This window comes from Gymnoscopelus microlampas (assembly GCF_963454915.1).
Source record: "Gymnoscopelus microlampas genome assembly, chromosome: 5".
NCBI lineage: Eukaryota > Metazoa > Chordata > Actinopteri > Myctophiformes > Myctophidae > Gymnoscopelus > Gymnoscopelus microlampas.
The window spans coordinates 40,619,024-40,638,937 of NC_139942.1; the positions used below are offsets into that span (position 1 = coordinate 40,619,024).

Here is a 19,914-nt window from a genome sequence, read left to right on the forward strand (position 1 = left end):
TCTGCTATTTTCGCTATTTTGGAAACATTTTGAAAGTGAAAGTGTCTGTGGGTTTTATAAATAAAATGAAAATGAAAAGTGTTAACAAGAGCTTGTGACTTTCCCCCTTTCCTGAAAAGTAACGGTTTTGGACATATGGGGTTTCCACTCAACAGCGACAATACAAAGTTTATTGTGACCAAGAAGAGCATGACTCACCCGCATGCCCTCAAATCTGGACAGGGCTCTTAGAGGTCTCAAAGCTCGGAGGGTTCTGAGGGACTTGATTGCAGCAAAGTCTGAATATCCCAGTGAGTTTGCTACCAGGCTTACCAAGGACACCTGGTGGTTTACAGAAATACATTCAAACTGTGAGGCTCATTAAAGGTAAGGTAAGTGATATTTTTTGGTTAAAACAAAAAGCATTTTGTTAAAAGGTTAAAACACTATATTCTGATAGTAATCATTGCTATAGAGTGTTTTTTCAGTAACAGGAGTCTACCCGTCTCTCCAGCTCTTTAATAAACAGAAAATACATTTTCTGGTAGGTGTCAAAATCTCAGCCAATCAGGAGAAAGTACCCATTTTTAAGCTTCATTTTTATAGTGTTCCAGTTCCAATTTTGCCAGCTCATTTCTTAGTGTCATCACTTCCAATTTCACTTGTTTAATCTATATCCTGACTGAGTTCTCTATCCTGATTGGATAAAATTTGAAATGAAACTGAAACTGAAACGAAAATGCATTTTCTGTTTTATAAAGAGCTGGAGAGACAAGGAGACTCCTTTTACTGAGGAAACACTCTATAGCAATAATTACTATCAGAATATAGAGCTATTTAACACTTATTTTAACCAAAGAAAATCACTTACCCTACCTTTAAGTTACATTAACCCATCTATGAGCTTGTAGTTCAGATATTTTTGAAAAATCATGAACATTTGGGGTCCAGGGACCCCCAGAAGCAAATATTTGAGTTAGAAATGTTCGCTTTTAAAAAATATATAAATATAAGATTTGTACAAATGTTCAAGATTTTTCAAAAATAGCTAAAATAAATCTAAAATGACACGGATGCGTTCCCGGATTGAATGGGTTAAATTGACAAAAATGGAATGGTCAAGTTCAATTCACTTTGGAGCCTTTGGAGAAAAGTAGAACCAGCCTTGTCTAATGGACAAGAAGGAGAGATTTGTGTCACATGGCTTATCTACCATTCTTTTAATATGTACAGTATAGATCATCTAGGCCAGGTGAGTAATTTTGTCTCATTTCCAACTGTTTCTGTTTTTGTACTGTATGTCTTAGTGTCTAATGGATTCTAAAATATCTGTTCAAATATGTGAACAATAAAATAAGAAAAAAGTAAAAAGTATTTCAAAATATTAGCTATTTTCATTAAGGCTGTAAGGCAGTGTTATTAGTGTGCAGGTTGCTTTGCGCACAGTAAAAATAAGGGAATTTGTAAGAAACGCCCAAATTACTGTGTGTGCAAGGAAAGAGATGGACCAGAGGGAACAATAAGGACTTCCAAACAGAGATTGGAAATATGATAATGATGCAAGGATATAGAATTGTGGACTGAATGGAAAAGTAAAGTACTGAAATGTAAACACATTCTTCTGTAATGCCAATTCCCAAATAAAAAATGGGAATTGCAAAAGAAAAGGCTGAAAAATGTTGTAGTTTTATGGTAAAGCACACTGAGGAATAGCCTGGTAAACCCTCCCTCCGGAAATCTCATTTCCATTTGATTTCAGGAGTGAGTCTGGCCTGATCGCCCATTCTGCAATATTGGCTGTGGGCTGGAGTTGGGCGGGAGTAATACCGTTGACTGACAACCCCTTCAGCCAATGATCGTTTTTCCCCTTCAGCCAATCAGCAGTTGTAGACTAATGTGACGCAACGGGACTTTTGAGACGGCCATGCCCAAAATAGGTTGCCTTATTCGGATACATGTGTGTCACTGCCCGCCCCGGCCGGTTCTCTGACTTTTTATTTTTAAATAGGCTCTGTCATGATTAATTGACCACATATATGAAGTTAAACAACTAAATTATATCCAAACGATATCTTATAAGTAAATTACGTGCCTCAAAATAGAAGTTTGAGAGCTTTTTGTAGTAAAAATACAGCGGAGAAAATAGTGGACAGAAAAGATGGCTGCCGTTCGTGTTTTGTCGGCTGCATAGACGGGTTTCCTGTTAGTAAACATGAGAGGATATGACCGCGCAGAGGAGGGGGAAGCCTATAGAGGGCGCCATTACCCGCAGCAGCTCTGGTCAAATGTCCATTCATAAAATAAATGATCTTCACCGGGTTTAATGAAAGTAGATTAAATTATGCAGTTTGTAATACCTTGTTTACTCAATAAAAATGATTTGTCGGAAGGATCTGTTTGTATATAATAGCAGCATTATGCCTATTATGCCTATAATAGCAGAATTATGGCTATCTAACTCCCGAACATAACAACAGAGTGAACGGCGCAACAATTCGTTTCCCCCGAGCATGCGCAGATTGCGCATTCTGCTCTGTGATGACGTCGCGCGGAAATCCGTCTATTCAGGCTGCACTCGGTGCCATTCGGGCTCACTCGAACTCGCCACCTGATTGGCCAACTGTCGCTGTCAATCACAGAACGATGTGACGACGCTGATAGGCTCGTCCGTTTGGTGTACACAGCCAATATTGCAGAATGGGCCATCAGGCCAGACTCACTCCTGAAATCAAATGGAAATGAGATTTCCGGAGGGAGGGTTTACCAGGCTAACTGAGGAAGGCCCATGTCGAAATGTCTAACTTGTTAAATGTTACAGCTGCGATGGCTAATTCTAGTTTATAATGTAAACGAGGTGCATGGATTTGGAGTGATGTTATAGTAAGATATTGGCAGTCATTAGATTATACCTCAGCAAATCATAGAGTAACTTTGGCATAATATTACAAAGTTCACTTACATCCACAATAAGAAAGTCCAGCCAGCACCAATAGTTAGTGAAATACTTCTTGAAGCCGTATGCAATCCACTTAAGGAACATCTCGAGGACAAAGATGTAGGAGAATACCTTGTCTGCATACTCTAACACCACCTTTATAACCTTTCTCTTCTCAATGTAGATATCCTCAAATGCCTGCAGAGACCATGGAAGAAGAGGACCCAAGAAAACAAGAGCGTGTTAGATGTGATAACTGTAAAAGGTAATGGTGATGAAAATAATAGATGCTGGAACAGATGATTAATGTTTCTATGCTATTAATATTACAGTACATATATAATGCTCAACAGGAGAGAAGTGGTTGAAATGGTCAAACTTGATTATCTTTTAAGCCAGGTATAAATTGAGAGACTTGATACACATTCCATACACAGTAGGTGTAAGGAAATGGCAATGTAGAATGTCGTAAAAGCTTCATAGAATAAAAGTTCTCCACTTCCTAACGTTTAACTATTACTGCAAGTCATTATGCAACAAGTGTTTTTAGATACAGTATTTACAGAAAGTCATTTCTGTACAACAACAGTATTTGGATATCTACAGCAAGTACTTTCTATGCAACACGTGTATTTGGATAGCAAGTATGACAGAAGATATGAAAGGTCACCAATCACACAATAAAAATAACTCTGAGAATGTAAAAATGGAACTACATTGACCCGTAATTAACTCATGTATTGTACTTTAAGTACAATTTTGAGGTATTTTAGCTTTACTAACGTAGAGTATTTCCAATTTTCTATACTTTTACTTCTACTGGACCACTACACCTCAGAGGCAAATATTATACTTTTACTCCACTACAATTATTTGAAAACTGTAGTTACTAGTTAATTTCTAGATTTGTAGTAATATTACAAAACATACATTAACTACTTCAGCCCTATATACTCTGGCTATTTGAAAATAGCCGATCTACATGCTCGCAACTTTGCTTTGCGACGCATTGTGAGCTTGTCGATCTGCTATTTTCCAAAGATGTTTATACATTTTGAAAACTTGAAATTCTGCACAATGAGTACTTTTTACTTTTAGTACTTCAAGTAGATTTTTACATTGTGGTATTGATACTTTTCCTTGAGTAAAATGTTTTTGTACTTCACTGTAAAGGGAGTCAAATGAACTCATGGATTTTACTTGTGCAGAGCGGTGTCAAACAGCCTTACCAGAGCCCCACTGCTGAGCAGGATCATGAAGATGATGAAGGTCTCAAACCAGCTGTGTTCCACGATCTGGTAGCAGGTCTTCCTCAGTCTCCACCAAGCCTGGCCCAAACCACGCGAAGTGTCAACCTCACAGCAGCGACAGCGCTTCACGCAGACTTGAGGAAGGAAATATATACAGTGTATGCGAACAAAAGCCTTTTAGATTGCAGGAATGAACGAAAAATATACAGACATCTGAATGAAATGACAGTTTATATACCTTGTTTGATATAGCAAACACAACAGTGATATTTAATAGTTATTTTTCATGGTTCTGTTCATTAATTATCACGTTAAGGTTTTCAACGACAGATTCAAAGAATTGTTTTAAGAGTTGACCAGTATTGTAATTTAAAGTACACACATTCAGGAAAGCATTCCTCTGGTTCCATAGTCTCTTCAGCCAGCTCAGGAAAATCGTCCCTCTCCTCACCAGGTTTCCCCAGGTCCACGGTGCTGCCCTCTGATAGGCTGATCGTCTCCTGAGGAAAGGATGTCACACTGTTATTACCCTGTTGCTCCCTTTTAATGCAGACTCACCTCAACTTCACTGTATGACAGTCTTCACATTTCTTAACACAGTGCTAAAGCAAATCTACACATTGCACGTGTACACTACAATAGATGAGTGGTTCTCAAAGTGGGGCCCAGGGACACCCAGGGGTCCATGGGGAGTTCCACGGGGTCCCCAGAATAATGTGTTAATATAGCATCAAAATCAGTGTAACCACTTCAACCCTATGTTATACTTCGGTTGTGCAGAAATAGCAGATATACAAGCTGACCTTGTAGATTGGAAAACATTACAAAAATGTGAAATATTTGGAATTATATTTTTTACACAAATCTTCTCTTATCTGCTTAATCTTCAAAATATTCGCAGATGGGGGTCTGTGGCCAAATACTGTACATAATATCAATTTGACATGAAAAAGTTTGAGAACCACTGCATTAGATTAAATCTTTGTTTAAAAGACAGATCAGAATAAATAATCCTCCCCCCATCATCGATGTCAGTGACAATATGGAAAATGCCAAAATGGAGATCAGTCTGTGGTTCAAGCCAGAGGAGCTTGTCATACCAGCTCATTTGCTATAAGAGATAGCTCTCTAAGATCAAATTAAAATGCCAGCTCAATGGAACTACTTTCATACTGTTCCTCTCTCATGACTTTTGATCTCATTTGTCACAAACATGAATAACTCCCCCAGTACACTAGTGACAGCACTTTGTCACAGATTAAAGGAGAGATAAATGCTCTGTGTGAATGAACGCGTGTGCACACACACGTGCGCGACCACACACAAACATACTCATGAGTCTTAATGCAGTTTTGATGTGATTTTCATGTGTCATAATGGTAGCATATTCAACACGATTTACTGGGATTATTGAGACAGAAGAGCTACTTCAATCCAATAATAAAAAAATCACGTCATGTGACATGTAATCCAGCATGAAAGAACACATATGGGACCTAGAGACAAACATATTATATTATATGTATGATTCTTAATTTCAAGGACTGAGAGAATGTGCTCGATGATATTTTATGGATTCAGCATTGAACTTGATCAAGATCTGCAGATCACTTTACCTACAGTACAATTGTCATGATTTATTCTGTGCATTGTAGCACCTCTAATCTCTCAGTGTCACACACACACACACACACACGCGCACACATGCGCACACACGCACACACACACACACACACACACACACACACACACACGCACACACACGTACACACGTTCACACATGTACACACACGTACACACACACACACACATATGCACATGCACGCTCGCTCACGCATACACACAGAGGCAAGACACAAGAAATGAGACATTGTGAGGGTCTTGCTGAAAAAAAAAAACTACGTATATATTTTTGAAAATAGGAGAAGTAAATGATGTTACATTTGACAAACATTAAATCACTCAGGATGGCAAGGGTGATTTCACCCCATCTATCAGTCTGTCTGTTGACAGGATATCTCGAGCAATTATGAATGCATTTAAACAAATCGTGTTCCTGGGACAAGGAAGAACTGATTAACTTTTCATGCGGATTGTCGAAAAGGGGCATGACCTTTCACAAAAATGTACATAACTTTCTTCTCACTCAGTCAACACAGACCACCTTGTCAGTTTGGTGTATTTAAAACTCTACATAAAATACATCCTTCTTTACAGCTGCTACAGGCAGCAGCTGATGCCCGTTAAGCTGATGACTGGAGAAAGCTTTTTTTTTTCTAATTTCCATTTCCCTTTTCTAATTCTGGTGAGGAGGGGGATTGGATTCATAATGACGAAAGAGGGCGGGAGAGAGGGAGCCATATTGCCGTCCACCACAGCTCAGCATAGCCATGTCTGTCCTGCATAATCTGAGCTTCAATGGTTGCCCTGGGAACTCATGTCTCCAACAATCTAGACAATCCCCTAGAATAGTGTGTTTATAAAATAATAACATATACACGTATGTTGAATATATATGTTATGAAGAATTACAAGCTGTTTTCCATCGCAAAATCTCTCTTTAAAATGTTTTAGAGAGTGCTTAACTTACTTAAAACATAGGTCTACTGTACCAGCACTCAACTAGGTTCAAGGTTCTTTATTTTGTTACGTCTTGTGTACATGTACATAAGAGTAAAATGCACTTTTGTTTGGCTCCTCTGCATAGAACTATGAGCTATTATCAGCTATGAGCAAGCAGCATCACACACACTGTTCTCCTCTTTATTAAAACTAACTGAACATAATGATCTGGACATACTGATTTGATCAATATGAAATGTAGAAAATTGTATTTGTAAGAATAATGCAGTAGACTTATATATTATTGTAATATTACTATACTAGCTATATCATGGTTGGACTTCATCAGTTTGTACCCATTTAATGGAAAGGCCCTGCTCAGCTCAGTTGGTTTAATCTGATCTGTAGGGCCTGGCTCTAAGGTCAAGATCTGGTCCTCTGTCATCTCCAGCCACTCAGAGAGACGGGAGGAGAAGAGGAGGGACAGACAGGCACATGGATGGATGGCAACAAGGGAGGGAGGGAAAGCAAGAAAAACACAGAGAGAGAGAGAGAGAGAAAAAAAAGATGAAGAGAGATAGACTTAGCGAGAGGAAGACAGAGACAATGATTGATTGACACAAGATGAGAGAGAAGAGACAGTTAATGGTGATTAGTGTGGGAAAACAGAGGGTCAATGTCAATACTGGCTAACTTCTAACTGTCGGCACAAAATACAATTCACAATACATGCAGTCAAATTTATCGTCTTTTTTCTTTCTTTTGTTTTTTAATTTGTTATACTTTATATATTACAAAACTGAGTTTATACTGAGACGATGTATATTTTTGTATTATGTCTGTGGGAACCCTTTTTTATTGTATAAAATAATTGTCACTATGCATGTTTACAACTGACAACAGTCTTGCTCTGAGAGATGTGACTGCTAAAGTCATACCTTTGAAGTAATCACATTGTAATCTTTACATTGCACCGACATGATGATGTGTGTTTAAAAAAACATGTTATACAAATTTATGTCAGAAGACATTTAAGGAAAAAATAACATACTGTATATGTCATGTAGCATGCATGCAAAATAAGGCTTGTGATGGTTGTCAATTTAAATCCCTGCACCACCACACAAATCTTCTGTCTTGCTGAGACGTCACACCAGTGCATAGCGCAGTTTACCCTAGCTTTTTAAAAAAAAAAATTTGGACAGTTTGGTTCTTATTGTACATAAATTAATATCTGTGTCACTGGGGAGGGGAGCCCCTTGTCTGGTTGGCAGATTAACAGCTTATACCCAGAAATCCACATTCATTTGCTAACTTCCCACCCAACCATAACATTATGACCCACGGCTACCTTCCTAAAATGTATTATGTATGGCCCGCCAGTATAGCCATGTGAAATTCATTGGAAGCATTTTTTTATTTACCTGGGCAAATAGGCTATTTCTCAAGATGTGAAAGAAAGGCTATTTTATTTTTATTAAAATCTTTGTACAGACCTTTTCACACATTTGGCTACATTGCCAGTTAAATAAAATAGTATGGTCCAAAGTTACATACATTATAACAGCAGATGCAAACGGTCCCACAGTATTTTCATATGTTCAAATATGGCCCCCTTTGAAAAAGGTTTGAACACCGCTGGGTGAAAAAATATGGGTTACAAAATCGTGGGATAAAAATTATAGGAAAAAAAAACAAATTCTTAAAAGAAAATGGCTGTCGACTCAACTTGACTCGAGACTTAAAGGAGTAGTTCACCCAAAAAATTACTTATTTTCTATCAATTACACACCCCATGAAGCTTTGAATTCATGGATATTTTTTTGTTTTTGACTCATTCCAGAGCCAATAATTTGATGACCAGGTGTATTTCCGGTAGGAGACTCAAAGAAACTCCTTTGAGTCTCCTACCGGATACATTAGCATCTTTCCGCCGGTAATCAAATTATTGGCTTAGGAATGCGACAAAAACAAAAAAATCTCCATGAACCTTCCCTAAAACATCTGGGACAACGCTCCACATGTTCCAGACTCTTCTCCCTTCTGGCTCCGAAACTGTGGAACAAACTCCCCATTGCAGTCAGAGCTGCAGCCTCACTCCCAATTTTCGGCCATAATCTGAAGACCCACCTCTTTAGACTCCACTTTAGCCTGTAGCCTTGACGAACATGCAGTCTTATGCAAAGGTTTAAATGTAATTTAGATAGCATGTTATTTAGACAGATGCCAGGTACATTTGTTGACCTGGCATCCTATAGTTTGTATAGTTTCAATGTACAGATTATTTTTTATATATATCATACTGTTTAGACTGATGCTAGGTTCTTGGTTTACCTATGATCCTAGATTACTGAGGCACTACACTCACTGTCTCTATACATTTGATGTATGTATTTAGTCTGTTTACCTTGCTCTGGATTAAGACCGTCTGCCAAATGACTGAATTGTAAATTGTAAATTGACTTGTGATTTGACGTAGACTTAACTCAAGTTACTTGAGACTTTCATTTGGACTTGCTCCTTAAGACTTAAAAACAACTCTGCTTGGTGGACTTGAGGAAGAAGTTCATTTTATAATGAATACAATGTAATGTTGTCCAATCTGTATGGTAGAGTATGTTAATATCATATAACTTATACAATTGGGGTGGTTGTATTTTGTCTCTCTGCTCTTTTGTATTAATAATTGAAATCTGTAAATAAAGAGTACAAAAGTACAATATTACACTCTGAACTCTACGATTATTATGAAGTTAGAACACTCACCGGTTTGTTTTCCTCGTCATCAGATGAGTCGGAATACTGAGCCTCCTCCTCAAAGAGCTCCACGTCAGATTCTCCGGGGGCAATAGGGACAATGACGGTCAAGTTGGGGTTGGTCATGTAGCTGTCCTCCTCCTCCGGTATGATGTACTTTTCCCCGTAGAGTCCGAAAATTCCTCCGTTGCTCTCCACATGGTTGCCGGCCATCTTGACGGACTGATCCTTGACCGATGTGGCCTTTCTCTGTCGGTGCTTGAGTTTGCCATTTATGAGGTCGACAACGTGGGAGGAGAGCCAGGTGACACCTGTGTGAATGCGGGCGACAGCGATCTGAATGTTGTTCAAGTCTCCGTCCTCCTCAGGGGCGGACAGGTTGTCTGAGCAGAAGGAGCTAAGAAGTAGAGCCAGAAAGAGGTTCAGCACCTGTGGACAGTTAGAAGGCACATTGTACAGATCAGTGGTTCTCAAACTTTATCATTTCAAGGACCCCACTTTATTATGCATTAGGCCTCCATAACCCCCATAACTCTGAGAGTGTACAAATGGAACCAAATGTAGTTATTATTTAGTCACAAGCTCTTGTTAATACTTTTCATTGGGGTTAGATATTTATAAAACCCACCGACAGACCAGTAGCGTCCCCAGGAATTACATTTAGGGCAGGCGAGATTTTTTTTTGTGGACAGGGGCGTCTTTCCCGCGAAAATGGCGCCACCAACAAAAAGGAATTTCACGCTGTTTTTATGGCATTATAGGATTTGAAGATGGAAAAACAACAGCAAAAGAAAACACAGCTCACGGTAACTAAAGCTCCACTGGCTAAGAGAAATGAACCGCAGATAGTAAAAAAAAAAAAAAAGAACGCTTTTTGAAACGCTTCTGCCTTCCGGTGAAAACAAATGGAATTCTGGGTAATGCAGGAATCCGCTGCAATCCGACCTGCAATGACGGTAATGATCAGCAGAGGTTGCTAAAAAAATATATTTTGGGACTTGCACAGTACCCCTTTAACCACTTTCACTTTCAAAAATGTTTTAACTTTTTTTGAAACAGCAGTTCTACAAGCACGGCTATTTTCACTACTTTTGTCCTACACTGTGGTAGGACAAAATAGGGAATTCATTTATAAAAAAAACATTAAAAGTTAAAATATGGAGATACAGTGCAAGCTGTCTGCCCAAAAGTAACAATAAGAGTGGTCAGTTGCACAGCAAACTGTGTAGAGAACAAAATAAATCTACATTCTGTAATCTAAAAAGTATTGTTGTGTGCAAATTGCCAGGAGTGAAAAATAATGAATAAATAGCACAAAACCATATCATTGTGCGATCCTCTGCTCAGAACCCGGGATCATCTAGGAACCCCCATGCCCTTTATTACATTTACGTTCATGTCTACTGGACAGCTGTTGTTGAAAAATGTTTAGTAAACATTTGATCAGAATCTGATTCTAGAGGGTATGAAACAGCTTTCAACAAGCTCCGAGACCGAGAGCCGATACAGACATGACCTAGGAGGCTGGGACATATGTTTTGTCAACATAAGACAATCCTATCTTGTAAGAGCAGGGGGGGGACCATTACACTTGTACCCCCCCCCCCCCTCCCAGATGTACCAAGAACTCAAGTAATCTATCTTTCTGCTTAGAGCAGCATCAAGCATCAGAAATATCACTGCACTCTCTCTGTGTGTATGTGTGTATGCGTGTATGTGTGTGTGTGTGTGTGTGTGTGAGTGTGTGTGTGTGTGTGTGTGTGTGTGTGTGAGCGCCCGTGCGTGAGTGCATGTGTGTGAGTGCCCGTGCGTGAGTGCCCGTGCGTGTGTGTGTGTGTGTGTGTACGTATGTGTGTGCGTGTGTGTGTGTGTGTGTGTGTGTGTGTGTGTGTGTGTGTGTGTGTGTGTGTGTGTGTGTGTGTGTGTGTGTGTGTGTGTGTGTGTGTGTGTGTGTGTGTGAGCGCCCGTGCGTGCGTGCGTGAGTGCATGTGTGTGAGCGCCCTTGCGTGAGTGCGCACGTGCGCGTGCGTGTGTGTGTGTGTGTGTGTGCGCGCGTGCGTGTGTGTGAGATGTGCACAGTTGGAGAGGGATCATCTCTAGGCCAGTCAGAGATGGGGAGCATGAGCAGATGATTACTGATGAACGGCCTTTGACCTTCTCGCCCCCAAGCATCCTGGATAATCCCTGGGATAAACAGCTTTCACATGGTTTATGTGCAACTGGAGGTTTCTGACAACAAAACTTGACACAAATGTGATCTGCTCTCTTCCCTAACGAGGTAATAGAGCTATCAGAGCTGACTGCTTGTAATTATTAGTGACTGCTACAGCTGATTTGAGTGTTTTTTTTTATTTAAAAAAGAAAATGTTCATAGACAACCGATGTTTTGACCGATCATTTCTCAAAAAGTGCAACGTTTTCTAATGAATACAAAAATAGCAGATCTACAAGCCCACAACGGGTCTGATTGACCCAATCTGGGAACCCATTGAGCTGAAACTGCTTTGAGAGATTAGACTGACTTTATAGTACACAGTGATGTAAGCAACGCAGCTGCAACTAATTACATTAATGGGCGTGTTAGATTTAGGTGTGTCAATACTGTCTTTTGCACACTGGCACACCCATGGCTCTGGCCTGGGCAGACCTACATAGAACACATCTGCAGCTGTGTTGCTTACTAGCCTGCCATGTTTTCTGTTCTTCTGCCTACACATACGTCATGTCCTAGTATGAGCGAATAGTGGAAGGGGATCAACATTACGTGATTCCCTTGTTTGACTCGGCAACTTGGATGTGTGTCTCAAGAATATGATTATTAGCAGAATCGCGAAAAGTGTAGAATATCTTGCTGTCCCGTTATAATTTTTCACAAGATCGGTGGTTGTTGCAATTACCTGCACTACAATACTTCACCATATGTTGCGCTATGACGAAATAAACCCACAAAATCTAACCATGTGTGCGTTCCACAATGCAATTACAATGGCGAAAGCTGGTTTCACCAAGTGAGGGAATGGCGGATTCGGCCAAGCCCCGAAATACCCGTATGTGTGTCTCAAATAATATACTGTTTTTAACACAGTACTTTAGTAACTGTGTACTTTAGTAACGTCACACAGCACATTCAATGGACAACCACTAGCCAGGCAGAAATCTATTTCAGGGTTGAGAAAATATTAAACAGATACAGTACATTCCAGAGCATCAGATTAAATGTAGGTCAAAATAGCATTTAATAGCAGAGAGGCCAGAGGGCATTCTGGGAAAATGTAACTGACCTGTGCCACGATTGTATATGAGATAAACAATTTCAAATCACGGTCTCCTTGCATATTTTCAATATGTACTCCATGCCATGATCATGTTTGGACAGAGCCGTTGTCAAAATTGTTATTAGAGATACATTACTAATTTGTGAGGAAGTCGTGAATTCAACAGGTCAGAAAACCAAGCTGAACAAAACCAGCCAAAAGAGAAAACAGGAATGGTTGCAGTGATATTGTGTAACTTTTAAAATCAACTATGAGCTATTTCAGTCAAACACATACAAAGATATTGTCTATGAATTGAATACCAAGGCCCTCATTGGAAACAAGTCCGCAAGGACTTTCATGAACGGACCTGTGAGACAAAGTATTTTATATGTAACTGTGCTGTTTTACATTTTTTGCCTAATAAAATATTCAATCAATCAATCAATTTCTAACATAATCTCTTCTATGCTATTTATAGACAGGTTCATTTTAAAATGGTTGTTCCCACATCCAGATGAGAAAAGGATACTGGGACATGAATGAAGTGCTGCTAACGCTGTCTGTCTGGAATTCTGGGAAAAATAATTTTGATCTATTCTCATTACGTGTTAGCCTCCAGGTCACAGCTGGACAACAAAGCACCATATGGGAGGACCAACCAACATACAGTACCCTACCCTTGCCGAGGCACCAAGTGACAACAGTTGTGTATCCAGATCTGTTACTTGTATTAAGCTCTCTTTACATAAACAGTGACAAGCACGGACATGGATTTTTTTAAACCGCGATGAATAGCGAAAATGACCGATCTACAAGCACACAACATGCGGTGCGATCTGTTGTGAGCTTGCAGATTTCCTTTTTTTTTTAACCTTTTCGAAAAGGTTTGATCTTTTCTTTTTCTTTTTTACCCATGGCCATAATAGTGACGCCAGGTGGTTAATGTTATAAACACACACCTGTACCGGCATTAGATGAGAAAATAGATAGAACATAATACCCCCCCATACTGTAGCCTTGGCTGATCCTTTTTGTATGGTACTTTGGTTCCAATTTCGCCCATAAAGCTTAACTCATTAGCAGTGAATAAAAACATTAAGCCATGTTGGACATTGAGCTTGCGCTGAAGCCACATGTCTGCTGTTGTGACTGAGGTTTGCACGGCAACAAATAGATGCTTACAGTAGATTTGCCTATAGAACGCATCTATATGCAAATATATCTGCTGTAGAGACAGCAGATGACTTGAATGTTGTCCAGACTGGCTAATGTTTTAAAGTGATCTGCAAGCCAGATAGAAGTATTGAGAAATAGACATTTAAAAAATATTTGGGGAGCTTTACTATTAGGAAAAGATTCAGGTTGGGTTAGAGTTAGGTTTAGCAGCTGGGGTTGGAATTATGCCTGATTCATATTTAGTTGCACGCCGGTGTTGCCAGTGTTGCATACAAAAAATAGTCAATCTATGAGCGTGTCACAGCACGGCGCGTTGTGAGCTTGTAGATCGGATATTTTTTGTTCACAACACTAAGTATAATTCAAGCTTCAGAGTTAAGGTTGTTACACACCGGGGCGATTTTTTCGTGCGAATAATGCGTTTTTTTTAAAACCTTATAAAGTCAATGGCTCCGTACATGGAGCGAAAAAGCGAAAAAGCGAAGCGAAAAAGCGTCTTTTAATTATTCGGAACGAGTCCGAATTTTGCGTATATTCGCTATTTTCGCCGGTGTCGCCCGGTGTGTAAGGACCTTTAGGGTTAAAAATGTCCCAAAAATATAAAAATGGCACGGTCCGTGTCCGTGCTTGTGTGTGTGTACTGTTAGACATTAAGATTTTCTCAGTTACTTATTTGCATATGAAAAACAGTGGCATTTCTTCCTTTGCATAGTGGGGATGTGTGCACAAAGTTTCACGGCAATCGGACGCTGCGTTCATGATTTGAGGCATTTTGTACAAAACGAGCCACTCCTGCAAACTTTGGAGGCAAATCTTAGCCAATCAGGATGGAATATGAAAAATCCAACAGATCTGACTTGATCACATGACTATAGAGATACTGTGTAGTGTGTACCAATGTGCGTGATGTTAAGACAAAATCTGTAGGAGTAATATCAAAAAATGTGTTTTGCCTCGTGGTGGCACTATGTGGCACCAATGTGAAAAACTTGGGTTAGAGGTTCTGGCCTGACCTTCATGCCTTCGACCTTGCAGAGACAAAAATAGCCGGCTGCCCGGCTTATTGTGAAAAAGGTTTTTATTTTGACAAATTATCCGAATGCCCCCGCCCCCCAGTTAAAAATCGTGGAAACGATAGAAGGCAATAAATTAATACATTTTAACACTAATAATTTAATTGTTATCATTACAAACTAATAAAATAACCCCTTGTTGTAAAAAAAAAATAAGTTGTCCTTTAAAGGTCTTAAAGTACAGTGTACGTACAGTATCAGATAATGTACACTGTACTGTACATCACTGCCTGGACAGTCCAGTGCTACAAAGCCATAGTCACTGATCAGGTGCCATCTTCACCACTGTAATCCCTGATTGTGTATGATCTCATCACTCAATGATGGCAGTTATCAGGGTTCCATCTGCTGGGAGGATGGGGGCGGACGGTGGGGATGTTTCATCCCTGCTTTTTCAGACTGAATTGACTTAAATTACATGTATTTCCTTTTAATATGATTGTGTTTGATAATGTCATAAATAAAGATTTAATAAAAAAAATGCATGTATGTTAACCACATTAATCCTGGTGTCCATATTCTCTGCAAATATGTCAAAACTGAAAAACAAATCTTCAATTCAAAAATAGTGAAATCAGCAGATCTTCAAGCTCACAACACAATGTGACATGTTGTGAGCTTATAGAGCTGCTTTATTCTTGCCTTTTTTAAAACACATTTCGAAAGTAATTTGTTAAAGTGATTAAAACCAGGAAAAGACAACACTTAAGCTATATCACGATATTACAATATCCAAAGTCCCAAATTACATCTAGTCTCATATCACAATACTATACCTGGTCATGGATATGGCTTTTTATCTGACAGCAGAAAAGAAAAGTGATTGAACACGTAACACTTACCACCAGATTGCCAATCACCATGACCAGCATAAAGACCAGGATGCAGAGGGGCTGTCCAGCCACTTCCATACAATCCCACATGGTCTCAATCCACTCGCCACACAGCACCCGGAACACGATGAGGAACGAGTGGAAGAAGTCCTTCATGTGCCAGCGGGGCAGCTGGCAGTCCATCGAGATCTTACACACGCAGTCCTGGTAGCTCTTGCCAAACAGCTGCATGCCGACCACGGCAAAGATGAACACGATGATGGCCAGGACCAGGGTCAGGTTTCCGAGGGCACCCACCGAGTTACCGATGATCTTGATGAGCGTGTTCAGCGTGGGCCATGACTTGGCCAGTTTGAAGACTCTCAACTGGGGAGATGAAAGACCAGGCAAGAAGAGTATCAGTAAACATAGTCACAACATAACATAAAATCTAATGTTGTAAAAAACTATAATCAAGGCAAAGAAACGAATGAATGAATCCAGGAATCTATGTGTGTCTGTATGTTTGAATTTATTGAGTATAACTAGGTCCTGAAGGTAAGTTCCTATTCCAAGATGTGGGGCAGAAAAACATTAATATTCAAATCAGTCAAAATAACAGTTCCCATTACCAATCTGAAGGAACGCAGGACAGACAGGCCCTCTACATTGGAGAGACCCAGCTCCATTAGGCTGAGACACACGATAATGCCATCAAAGATGTTCCAGCCCTGTTGGAAGTAGTGGTATGGGTCCAGTGCGATGAGCTTCAGCACCATCTCTGCGGTAAAGATGCCAGTGAACACCTATCACAGCACACAGAGTGACACAGCAAAGCAAAAAATAAACTATGGCTAAAGTCCTTTTTTTTGCTCTATTCCAGTGATTCACAATCTTTTTAATTCAAGGACCCCCAGTTTTATATGCCTTAGGCCATGGACCCCCATATTACATCATCTTTATCTCTGGGACCACAATCTACACTGTAGGGCTTTCACCAACTAGTCGACTAGTCGACTAGCATAACCACTAGTCCACCTTTTTTTTTCATTTGTTTTAATGCCATAGTAATAATGGCCCATTACTATTATCATTATCCTCCTGCCTTTATTTTTATCAAAAGGGGGTCAAAAGTATAACCCCCTTTTGAGGATCCTTGGAGATGCTGCTGTGGTGCTGTGCCAGAAGCGCTTCCCTTAAAACGGCTTATTAATAAAGGCAGGAGGATAATAATGATAGTAATATAGTAGTAGGATGGCATTAAAACAATGGCCAAAAAATATATATATATTTTTTTTAAGGTAAGTTTCGACTAGTCGACTACCACTGGGTCAAATTAGTCGACCAGTAAAAATCTCTAGCCGTGAAAGCCCTACTACACTGTAAAATATTCATAATATGTGACAAATATTTGTCCTACTGGTCGCATGCACAAGAAATTTGGAGCTGATCGGTAAAGTGGTTTGAGATTAGCTGACACACAGGCAAACCCTGAAGGCTCGCCCCCTAGGTGCCACTAGAACTGAATACTTAACCTGTGAACGCCTACAGTATGTACTACAGAATAACAACGTTGGTATAACAAAACATTATACAACTTTCATACTTTTCTTATAATTGATAAAATAATTGGCTACTCTAAATTAAAAAAACTTTTCTTACACTTTTGCACCTTTGCCCTTTTACACTAGGAAAAGCACAACAGGTGGCATTGTTGTCGGACTGTCAAAAAGTAAACAATGTCCTGGTAGGTAAATACAGCATTATGGTCTTTTCACACGGGGAGTGACACTGTGCCTGCATATTTGCTTGGATCTGCGGGAGTCGCACTGTGCCGTGAAAGACTAATTTCTACACATCTTGTAGGAAATAAAACACATTTTAAATTCTGGCAGTGGGTGGGCATATGCGTGAGACGAGCATGAACTATTTCATGGGAGTGTGCCTGCTTGTCTCTACACCTGTCAGATTGTCTGCGCCTCCCTACATTCCCACTCGCCTGCCTCTCATTGAAAATGAATCACTAGACGTGCCAGTCGCTCCCCATGTGTGTCCCCAATGCCCTTTAGACTGCGGTGCTGAGACTTTGTGGGAGCGTTAGTAATTCTCAACAGGGGGTCATTTGATTCAATGTTATTATCAAAAATATTGCTTATTTCATCTTTAACAGACAATAATTAATGCGTCCTAAAATACTCCCACCAATGGACCAACATTCACACACTACGGTACGCCATACTCAGGTGTGGGGCATCCCCAATCCTCAGTATGACAAAATGGCCGCCACATGAATATGTTCAATGGGACAAATAGGCATGCTGGGCAAAATCAAAATGAATCAAATGACAATATAATGTTTTTCTTCTTCTATACATAGAAGAAGAAAAGTGTTCTGTGTCGTCTCTATAAATTTCAGGTGTCTATCTCCTTAAGCCAGGCTCAGTGTAGTGCTCAGAGTAAAACAAACAAAGCATAATTATGTTCCCCGATATAGAAATCCATTATCGGAGTGGCATGTTCTATGTTGTTCTGCTCTCCTGTGTGCTTTTACTGCCCACTGAATCAGGCTTTCAGTACCACTCCACAGGCCATTTATCGCCCAACAGCACTTTACAGTATCACAGAGAGAGCCAGTGTTAACACTGTATCCTGGCAACCTGCCAGTGGTGGAAAGTAATTAAGTACATTTATTTAAGTAGTATTTAAGTGCAATTTTGATACTTTATACTTCTACTCCAATACATCTTAGAGGTAAATATTGTACTTTTTACTCTACAACAATTATTTCACAGCTTTAGTTACTTAGCAGATTTAGATTATTATCATTACAAAACATACATGAACCAATTAAGCCCTATTGTATGTCTTTGCCTATTTGAAGTATAAAAGAAAAAGATGGGGACATTCTTCATATTAAGTCTTTTTAAGTAAATGTTGATGCCTATACTTTCACCCTTTTACTCAAAGAAAATGTTGATTGGCCTTTTACTTGTAACAGAGTATTTTTTTATATTGTGGTATTGTTACTTTTATATTCAAGCAAAATAAATTGTAGTACTTTAACTACTGACTGTATCCTGGCAACCCACCTACTCAGGCGGCTGCCCTAAAAAGAAAATAAAAAAAGAAAAGGTACCAGATTGCCCACAGAGAGCATCCCATTGAACTCCTCAGTCATGGGATAGTGCTCCAGGGCCATGAACAGAGTGTTGAGGACAATGCAGATGGTGATGCCCAGGTCTAAGAAAGGATCCATCACCATGAAATTCACCCACTCCTTCAGCTTCAGCCAGCAGGGGCAGCAGTCCCAGACCAGGTATCTCTTGGCAAAAGGGTACCAACTGGGATGACACTTCTGCCTCGACTCCTCCAGCTCTGCAGCAGGGAGACCAGGGAGGAAGATTGGGGGGTTAGTTTGATGCACAACCTGCTCATTTACACCAGTGGTTCTCAAACCTTTTCATGTCACGGACCCCCAAAAAATATATAGTATCTATACTTTTTTTGGTAGCTCATGCTTCCAAAGCTTTCACTCACTGTGACCTCACTACATTTCAAAGACAAATATTGTATTTTTGACTCCACAAAATGTCTAGAAAGGGACTCCCGTGATGAACACATACAAAAATACATTATGAATAACCACTTAAAGGGGAAATCCACCCATTTTCAATATTTAACATGTCATTAATATAGCATAAAGGAGTTGTGTGGAAATAAGAAAAAAGTTCCCCCCTTTCTGTGTTGCCTTGAACTGGAGGATTGATTGTGGGTTTAACATTGCAAATTACAACGTGATGACTCATCATGTTGTAATTTGCAATGTTAAACCCACAATCAATCCTCCAGTTCAAGGCAACACAGAAAGGGGGGAACTTTTTTCTTATTTCCACACAACTCCTTTATGCTATATTAATGACATAGTTAAATATTGAAAATGGGTGGATTTCCCCTTTAAGCTTTATTTATTAAATCTAAAAAATTAAAATCTTGAGAACATTGAGAGAGCTTGTAGATTAGTTATTTCTATGCTAGGTACCTTTTTGAAGATTTTGAATTTCAATACAGCAATACATTGATATTAAAAAGAAAATATACTGTGTAAAAGCATGT

At 39.5% G+C, this 19,914-nt stretch overlaps 1 protein-coding gene across 1 annotated transcript in view; it reads right to left on the bottom strand.

Annotated features, from left to right (window-relative positions):
• Positions 1 to 19,914, bottom strand: part of LOC311044711 (sodium channel protein type 2 subunit alpha-like) — a 55,911-nt gene that overhangs the window by 6,122 nt on the left and 29,875 nt on the right. Inside the window, exons 14-21 of the mRNA XM_084056465.1 lie at positions 18,938 to 19,176; positions 16,434 to 16,607; positions 15,832 to 16,188; positions 9,493 to 9,912; positions 4,547 to 4,664; positions 4,144 to 4,298; positions 2,939 to 3,112; positions 199 to 321 (exon numbers count right to left, since the gene is read on the bottom strand). Of these exons, the coding sequence (XP_083912591.1) occupies positions 199 to 321; positions 2,939 to 3,112; positions 4,144 to 4,298; positions 4,547 to 4,664; positions 9,493 to 9,912; positions 15,832 to 16,188; positions 16,434 to 16,607; positions 18,938 to 19,176 (1,760 nt within the window). The remainder of the gene's footprint in view (positions 1 to 198; positions 322 to 2,938; positions 3,113 to 4,143; positions 4,299 to 4,546; positions 4,665 to 9,492; positions 9,913 to 15,831; positions 16,189 to 16,433; positions 16,608 to 18,937; positions 19,177 to 19,914) is intronic.